General features: G+C 39.5%; 1 protein-coding gene across 1 annotated transcript; it reads left to right on the top strand.

The window, feature by feature from the left end:
* Positions 1–5,280: 5,280 nt before the first annotated feature.
* Positions 5,281–7,147, top strand: ly6d (lymphocyte antigen 6 family member D). Its single transcript, XM_017707177.1, has 3 exons — positions 5,281–5,386; positions 6,432–6,527; positions 6,938–7,147. Exons 1-3 carry the CDS (start codon positions 5,335–5,337, stop codon positions 7,018–7,020), a joined length of 231 nt encoding a protein of 76 aa, XP_017562666.1. The 5' UTR covers positions 5,281–5,334; the 3' UTR covers positions 7,021–7,147.
* Positions 7,148–9,977: the final 2,830 nt, after the last annotated feature.

The raw sequence follows: 9,977 nt of genomic DNA, 5'->3' as shown, positions 1-9,977 counted from the left end.
ATACATAGAACCATGCATCCTGGGAACATGAGGCCCCTGGGAACATAGGGCCATGGGAACAGAGGATCAAGCATTTTGGGAACAGAGAGCCCTGGCAACATAGGGTTTTGGGAACATAGGGTTTGGAACATTGGATCCCGCACCCTGGGAACATGACAGCTAGGTAGACAGCTAGGCATGAGACTATAGGTATATTTCTATGCTGCCATTCTGGAAAACAAATATCTCTAGAATTCAAAACAAAATGATCTGTTGATTTTGGCTGATCCATAGCCTGTTGTAGGTGGCTATAGGATTAGCTGCAGTGGCTAAGTTGTAAAGAACACTGTTGACCACCTCTAGCTCCTCCTCTAGCTTTAGCGTAGGCTATGCTGTTGTGATCTGCTAGCTGCAGGCATACGCACTCATACATACAGACGGGCAGGCATATTAGAACACTGCTTCATTACCCTCTGTCACATCAACTAAGATTTATGGGGCTTAATGGAGGAGGTTCTGTTTTGGCAATTTACTGCAGGAGATGGGAAAACCATGGCTTTTTACACCCTGGCCTGCTCAACACAGTGGCATTACGCTGTATGAGAGATGGACTTTCACCTGCTGTGGAATAAATGGGCCCCCCACCCATCCTCCTGGGGCTGGGGACCAATCTGCTGATGTCATGTATGTGTGAATGGTTTAACTGTTGCTATTCACTGGAATAGATTTGACTGGAAGATTATATTTGTTAGAAGTGTGCTAGCTGTGTAAATTCTGCTGAAATGGAAAACCGTACCATGTTTTCAGGATTATATCCATGCATTTTCATTGATTTACTGTACTGCTCCTCGGATGACACTTTTCAAGCTTACTGGTAAACAGGCAGAAAGTTTGAATACAGAGCATAGTTAGTTCAATTAAATGGCATTGCATGACAAGTTCAATAGCAGCATCTGCTGGCTAATGTTAGTAGCACTCCTTTAGTCTCCAGTCAGGGGCCATTTGTGCCTGGAACTTGCATCAATTAACTAGTTTTACAGTTAGTGCTAGTAGTGACTAACACTCAGTACATTTTTACTTATATCCAGTCCCTTCAGAGATGTGTATACATGATGTATATACGATGATGATGATGATGATACTGTATGTATATACACTGCTCAAAAAAATAAAGAGAACACTTAAACAACACAATATTACTCCAAGTAAATCAAACTTCTGTGAAATTAAACTGTCCACTTAGGAAGCAACACTGATTGACAATCAATTTCACATGGTGATTAGCAAGACACACTCAATAAAGGAGTGGTTCTGCAGGTGGGGACCACAGACCACTTCTCAGTACCTATGCTTTCTGGAGGCGCTACCAGGAGACAGGCCAGTACACCAGGAGACGTGGAGGAGGCCGTAGGCCTCAACCCAGCAGCAGGACCGCTACCTCTGCCTTTGTGCAAGGAGGAACAGGAGGAGGACTGCCAGAGCCCTGCAAAATGACCTCCAGCAGGCCACAAATGTGCATGTGTCTGCACAAACGGTTAGAAACCGACTCCATGAGGGTGGTATGAGGGCCCGACGTCCACAGATGGGGGTTGTGCTCACAGCCCAACATCGTGCAGGACACTTGGCATTTGCCAGAGAACACCAGGATTGGCAAATTCGCCACTGGCACCCTGTGCTCTTCACAGATGAAAGCAGGTTCACACTGAGCACATGTGACAGACGTGACAGAGTCTGGAGATGCCATGGAGAGCGATCTGCTGCCTGCAACATCCTTCAGCATGACCGGTTTGGCAGTGGGTCAGTAATGGTGTGGGCTGGCATTTCTTTGGAGGGCTGCACAGCCCTCCATGTGCTCGCCAGAGGTAGCCTGACTGCCATTAGGTACCGAGATGAGATCCTCAGACCCCTTGTGAGACCATATGCTGATGCGGTTGGCCCTGGGTTCCTCCTAATGCAGGACAATGCTAGACCTCATGTGGCTGGAGTGTGTCAGCAGTTCCTGCAAGATGAAGGTATTGAAGCTATGGACTGGCCCGCCCGTTCCCCAGACCTGAATCTGATTGAGCACATCTGGGACATCATGTCTCGCTCCATCCACCAACGTCACGTTGCACCACAGACTGTCCAGGAGTTGGCGGATGCTTTAGTCCAGGTCTGGGAGGAGATCCCTCAGGAGACCATCCGCCACCTCATCAGGAGCATGCCCAGGCATTGCAGGGAGTTCATACAGGCACATGGAGGCCACACACAATCCTGAGCCTCATTTTGACTTGTTTATAGGACATCACATCAAAGTTGGACCATCCTGTAGTGTGTTTTTCCACTTTAATTTTGTGTGTGACTCCAAATCCAGGCCTCCATTGGTTAATAAATTTGATTTTCATTGATAATTTTTGTGCCCTGCGATGGACTGGCAACCTGTCCAGGGTGTGTCCTGCCTTCCGCCCAAAGACTGCTGGGATAGGCTCCAGCATCCCCCCGCGACCCTGACGGAGAAGCGGCTTGAAAATGGATGGATGGATGATGATTTTTGTGTGATTTTGTTGTCAGCACATTCAACTTTATACAGAACAAAATATTCAATGAGACTATTTCATTCATTCATATCTAGGATGTGTTATTTGAGTGTTCCCTTTATTTTTTTGAGCAGTGTACTTAAAGTGCCACATAAGAGCTATATATATATATATATATATATATATATATATATATATATATATATATACCTGACAATATATGTCTTGCAGTAATTGCAGGAAGCAATTAGAGAAGAGATTTTTAGCTCTTTAGACTATGTTCCTTCTTTTTAGTATTGAGCTCCTGTGCCAAAGAGCAGCATGCAGACTCTCCAGTGAAGTTTCAATGCCAACAAAGTGAAGAATCTATGCAAATCTTTCCATTTTTAAAATTAGGAATCTGCCCTTGCCAAGCAAATGACACTCATCTCATTACTCAGTGGGGAAAAGTGGAGCACCTCTTGTGCTTGGCACAAAATACATACTTTTTTAAGTGCATTTTGAGTTTAATGTCAATCTGAAAGGGGAAGTTTAAGTGCTTGGAGTGTCTTGAGATGTGCTGCTGTTTAGTCCCTCTGCAGTGGAAGAGGTGTTTTTTTAAGCCATCTCTGCCATTAAATTACATTATATAAATATATATATATAAAATTGTATATCATTTTATCCAAATGAGTGTACTTACATTACATTTCAGAGGATCTGGTCTCAGTCTATGAAGTTTGTACCTAATGTTCTTGTTTTAAGCTTAATGCTCATATGAAATGCACAGAAAACACTCACAAATCTGTCTAGAGGATAATTATTTTAGATTTTTAACCAACAGCTCCATACAACTGTTTTTTTCCCATGACTATGGCCCACGTACAAAACAGAGCACTAATTCAGCCCTGGAGTTGCCTTTTTCTTCTACTGTGTGTAAACTGAGTTAGTGATCTGACTCTTTTCTCCCACTGGAGGGCTCTGGAGAGTTTAGTCCACTCCGTAGTTCCATGGCCTCGGAGGACACTGTCTGCTGGCTGGCCTTGAGTTTCTGATCAACACAGTGTGTTTTTGCTGCAGTGTTGCTGGAGTTTTTTTCAGTGTTACTGCTGGACTGAGAATAGTCCACCAACCAAATAATACCTGCTCTGTGGTGGTCCTGTACTTTTTACTCACTACATTTTCAAAACATGCTCATTGCTTCAGTTTTATAAATCTATAAATGTATCTATTCTATCTCTCTATTTATTTATGTATTTTTTAGTCAGGCATTTCTATTGAAGTGATATGGCCTTGCTTTGCCTACTGTGATTGAGACTTGTACAGTGGAATAATTAGATGAAGTTGAAGTTAGCTTCATTTCCTGTTCTACCTTAAATGACGTAGCAGTTATGTTCAGACACATGCAACTGCAGGACTTTTCAAGGTAGAAAGGAAACTTAGATAAGAAGTTAATATCAGCCTTAGGAGATTAATGTGACAGTGTGAATCTGGCCACAATATTATCCTTTTTAGCACTGGACAAAAACGTGGTTTTCTGAAAATATGGTTCTTACAGGGCTCTTTTACTACAAAAGCAGGCATGAGCTTTAAGAAAATGTCATTGAGTCATAAAAGGTAAGAAACATATAGACCATATTTCATACCCACTGTGACACTGTGCTTTTGCCTACAATGATTACGTTTAGGCTGTGTTGTTTTTCCTTGTCTTCTCGCATCGGCTGTTTGCTTTAACTTTCATGTCGTCTTTATTGGGTCTGCCTGCTGTGGCAGTGACCTATGTTTTGGCTTTGATAATAAATATGGTGTCTGTTCTCTGGATAGAAATTGTGCCTGTTGTGACTGAACACATGATTTACAGTGAAAGTGCTGCAGTGTTGGTTGTGTCTTTATGTGAATCCAGCTTTTTGAATTGATTACTATTGTTTTGTGTCAGCGTGGAAGTGTTAGAATAGGTAAGGTGATGACTGTACTGTAATGTAAGCAATAGCCTACAGCCTGACGTAATGAGATTTCAGGACATTAGTATGTTTTGTGTGTGTGTGTTAGAGTTTGGGGTGAGCTGGTCTTCATCAAAAAGACTCCCAGTCTGACAACAAGTCCCACTCCGGCCCTGGGCTTACTTAAGGGATTTATTTGGTCTGGTGTTCAGTTTTGATTGCTAAAATAAAAGTTGACAGTTTTTTAGTTGGGGTTCCATCTCAAATTCCTGTAAAGAAAATGAAACATGGAAACATGTTTGGGTGTTCTAGATGAGAGCATGTGTACCTCTAAGCCTAAATTAAAAAGATACTCATTAAAAATTGAATGTACTTTTATATTTCTACTTGAGTAAAAAAAATGCAATTTACTCAACTTGAGTATTTTTTTACTAAATTACTAGCACTTTTACTCAAGAAAGAGACTTGAAGTGACATTGCAGTGCTGAGAATGATCCACCACCCAAATAATACCTGCTCTGTGGTGGTCCTATGGGGTCTTGACCATGAAAAACAAAGGGGGCTAAAAAAGTATGCAGAGAAACAGATGGACTACATTCTGTAATTGTAGAACTACAAAGTGCATCTACAGATTAAGTGGAGCTGTTAAAATGGACCATGAGCATAGAAACAAGGAGGTGTACTTAATGAAGTGGCCAGTTTATCTCCACATACAAAGTGCCCTAAAGAGATTTTGAAGGAGAATGTGTTCATGCTAAAAGTGATTTACTTTTTTTTTCTTTTTGAATCAGTACGTCTCTCATATACAGACACGTGAAACCTGTTTGGGACATTGCTGGCATGCTTTAAGGAAACCGGTTGTGTGACTCCAGTAAATAAAGGTACTCAGCCGTCACACTACCGTCAGACCAACAACCAACATGAAACTGCTGCTGTGCTCTCTCGTACTTGTGCTCCTGTGTAGCACCACTGGTAAGAACAACTTCATTTCATTTTAAACTTTAATACGTGAAAGACCCTTTATTTCATATAGTGTTGATAAATATGGCGTCCACTATGAAACCAGTATCAAAGGAGATTATATGGTGATATTAATTCGCTGCTTTGCCTCTGGATGGCTATTTCACACTTTTTCTGAAAGAGTTCAGGATGTAAGTGTTTTGGATTACATCAACGTTAACATTATAGACTGTCACTAAGTGATGAGAATACAATCATGGAAAGTTACCAGCTTTCACCATAGCACTGTCCTTCTGCACATCTTGTTATCATCCACAAAGTCATTTGTATTTGTTAAAAATCATTTTTATCTGTCATAAATTATTTTCATATTTTATATAAGTCATAAGTCATTTATCATTCAAAAAGCACCTGAAAAAAACTCATGGAAATCTGCACTGTTTTGCGATAACTTTTCCTTTCTTTGCATTTCATCACCAATAAAATCCTTTTTAGTCAATATTTTTTCTTACATTTCTTTATTCTTTTTTCAATTTTTTCAGAATCTTTGCATAAAGAAGTGTTTAAGATGTAAACAAATTCATTCAGAGCGGCTTCATGTGAAACGCTCTGCTATAGGAAATCTCACTTAGGCAGAATAGATTCACACTGGTGGTGATAGAAACCAGATGTCTGAAGTAAATGTGTTGTGGTGAAGAGGTAAACACAAGGCCTTGTAAGGTAAAAAGATTTCATCATTACATTTTAAAAATATATAAAAGTATATACAGTAAATAAAATGGCTCGACCTCTGGTTCCTATCACCACCACTGTAAAGAAACCCAAGTCTGCATATTTCCCTACAACAAACCATTTCTCATCAAACCTCTCTGAATGACTCTGTTTAGATTTTGATGACTGAATTATGCAGGTAATTTGAAAAATTGGTGGAATTACTCTGTGAAGTCTAGGAAACATTTAGCAACTTCTGGAAAGCCAAATACCTGTGCTGTTCGCTACTTTAACTGTTAAGCTTTATAAAAGTTAAATTGGTCATTCAATCCCAATCTTTCTACAGTGCATTCCCTCCAATGCTATACCTGCGTGGATGGAAACTGCAAGACTCCTACAGAATGCCCAGAATCAAGCAACTTCTGCAAAATGTCCGTGACATGTGAGTGTTCACTACTGTGTTTGTGACCCTCCTCTTCCCCAAAAGAAAAAGTCAAAAAAAGAAATGATGTGCCGTCCCTCATTAGAAGAATCAACTATGAAAGCCTTTCTATATTTCTCTACTGTCAGACCAAAATTTTGTATCTCCAAAATACAACTTTTCAGGAGAAGGAAAAACCATACTTTACTTTTAATGTACATCAATGGAAAACAGACTTTTCTCAAGTAATTCTGGCCATTTGTTTTGGTCTATTTATCTTAAAATTTACACACAATATAAAAGACAGTAGGTATTTTTAAATTATGTCAAAAGCTAAAAACAAAAATAGGGATACAAGGTTTGGGTCTGACTGCAGTGACTTGCTATATTAAATGATGAGACTGAGGCTGACCTGACTTTGTCTTTTGTAGATGACTCACTTTCTCGGACATGCGAGGAGTTCTGTGTGCCTGGACTGAACGTCTACTGTTGCCAAGAGGACCTGTGTGGTTGAGGCCCAGTTGAAGCAATGCTGCCGCAATATGATACGCAGCTCAGATATCTAATAATGCAGAAAAAACAATCTTTCTCATTATTATAACATGGAAAATTCTGATCCTTAATTAAAAGATTGCAACGTCTCTGCTTGTCTGCATTTTTGTTTCACTTTTAAACTGTTTAAATCTGTGACCGTGATGCTAACGTATGTGAACTGTATTCCTATGGAAAAGTTGAATCTCACTGGAAATAGTGTAATGGTTGTTGAAATCCAAAATATAATAATAATAATAATAATAATAATAATAATAATAATGATACATTATTCTATATAAAATATAATACGATGTGCTACACTATATTTCCAAAAGTATTCGCTCTGCCTTCACATGCATATGAGCCTGAGTGAGATCCCATTCTTAATCCATAGGGTTTAATATGATGACACATAGGGTTTAATATGAATGTGAAGATCTCTCAAAATTTCTTTCAGCCATCAGGATTAGTTTGATGTAGTTAGAGTTTTAGTGCTGGCAAGACACTTTCTATGATTTGCAGTTTGTTGTGGGTCTAACAGAAGCTAAAAGGACCACGACCACATACCTTTTTTGTCTGAGGTCCATTTGTAATGTTTGTGTGATTTTATGTAACAAAAAACACTCCTAAATGATTACACTATATTGCCAAAAGTATTCGCTCATCTGCCTTCACACACATATGAACTTGAGTAACATCCCATTCTTTATCCATAGGGTTTAATATGAAGTCGGCCCACCCTTTGCAGCTATAACAGCTTCAACTCTTCTGGGAAGGCTTTTCACAAGGTTTAGGAGTGTGTTTATGGGAATTTTTGACCATTCTTCCAGAAGTGCATTTGTGAGGTCAGACACTGATGTTAGACGAGAAGGCCTGGCTCGCAGTCTCCGCTCTAATTCATCTCAAAGGTGTTCTATCAGATTGAGGTCAGGACCAGGCAGGCAGGCCAGTCAAGTTCTTTCACACCAAACTCGCTCATCCATGTCTTTATGGACCTTGCTTTGTTCACTGGTGTGCAGTCATGGTGGAACAGGATGGGGCTATCCCCAATCTGTTCCCACAAAGTTGAGAGCGCGACATTGTAAAATCTCTTGGTCTGCTGAAGCATTACGAGTTCCTTTCACTGGAACTAAGGGGCCAAGCTGAAAAATTCACTGAGCTATTGAGAGCGACCCATTTTTTAACAAATGTGTATAGAAGCAGTCTGCATGGCTAGGTGCTTAGTTTTATACACCTGTGGCCATGGAAGTGATTGGAACACCTGAATTCAATGATATGTATGGGTGACTGAATACTTCTGGCAATAACAAGTTCAAATTCAAGCGACTACACAGGCCTCCACGTCAGGAGTCTGAGAGGAGGAAGCACTTTGCCTTCATACCTTCAAGCTGGGAACATCATGCAACAAGGAAGTTCTAGCTTGCAAGTGTAAGTTAGCAATGTAATAGAGTACACAAAAATACAGACAATGCATGAATGTGACATAAACACAAGCACCATTACAAACCCCTGGCTCTGTGAAGTGGCTCTTATACAATGTAAGTCTCTGGGCCATGCATCTGTATTGAATTATGAATTTATGAATTAAGTAGAATCAGTTAATGGCAGTGTGTAATCTCAGGCTGTGTGTGTATCTGTCTTTGTGCATTTGAGTTAAAGCAGTCTTTCGTAGATGCAAGATATCAGACTAAGAGAACAGTGATAAAGCTTATATATATATATATTTGTATGTGTGTATGTATGTATTGGGTTAAGTTTATTATCTAGGTTATTATCAGATCCACATATATATGTCAGTATATCAAACTGAGGCCTTTGTTCAAAAAGGTCAGATTTCTTTTTTGTCTTTTACCTTTAATTGAAGCTCATGTTTAGGTGACTTTCAGGGGAATTTCATCGACTCATCAAAAGCTTTTGCACTAATGTGTGGAGATCAGGGAGCATCTGCTGTCATTAAAGCAAAACAGGGACATACCAAATACTATGAAATTCTGCAATTTGTGTAAACATTAAGCCTTAATCTGATCATTTCATTTATAATGAAAAAATTGAATTTCATTGGTAACTAAATGTAACACAATTTGACCGATAAAATAAAATACACTACAATATACAGTGAAAAAGTCAGTGACCACCCTTGTTTTATTTGATTTCCAACGAAAATGCCCATTAAGTAAAAATGACTCATTCTTTAGGAGATATCTCCACAAAAAATTAAACTGAACTTCAAAACTGACAGGTGTTTCTACCCATCCTCCATCCTTTCTGTCCACTATGGGGCTGAAAGAATGTGTAGCTGAGATATTCGTGATATATATGTTACCTGTATAGCCAGTCATTCATTACACAAACTTATTTGGTGGCCTTTAATGTCTTTCAATACAGTACATGTTGCAGCTTTCTATACAGGTTAGCCTGATCCCTTTCATTTTTTGGTTAACTAAGAAATAAATAAAGAAATAAATAAATAAAGTCACCTGTTCAGTGTACAATTTTACAAATGGCCCCACTTGTGCACAGATAAATCAGACTGCTACTCATAATCTTAATCAAACAGGGAAATATGGGTCAAATGTGTATTAGTCTTTCTGCATTTATTTCCTTTTGCCATTAGAGTGCAGCCAGATATTAAAGAGATTGAGGATTTAAAAAAATAACCAGCAAGTGCCTGCACACACACACACACACACACACACACACACACACACACACACACACACACACACACTCACTCACTCACTTAACGTCTTTTATCTTGCCACATTCACTACTGGACAGAGAAAGATTAAGATCCAAAGGCCTTGATCTGCTGAACTGATGCAGCACTTCTGTCAATTTCCAACTTCCAAGAGAAGAGCAAAAGAGAAAGAGCAGTTCAGAGAATTTGACCTCTTACTCTGATTAAGAATAAAAATGTCGAAAAACAGGCAGCAAAAG

This window comes from Pygocentrus nattereri, chromosome 17 (assembly GCF_015220715.1).
Source record: "Pygocentrus nattereri isolate fPygNat1 chromosome 17, fPygNat1.pri, whole genome shotgun sequence".
In the NCBI taxonomy this organism is placed as follows: Eukaryota; Metazoa; Chordata; class Actinopteri; order Characiformes; family Serrasalmidae; genus Pygocentrus; species Pygocentrus nattereri.
Note: the sequence above shows the minus strand (reverse complement) of the source record. Positions and strands in the feature narration are given on the sequence as shown.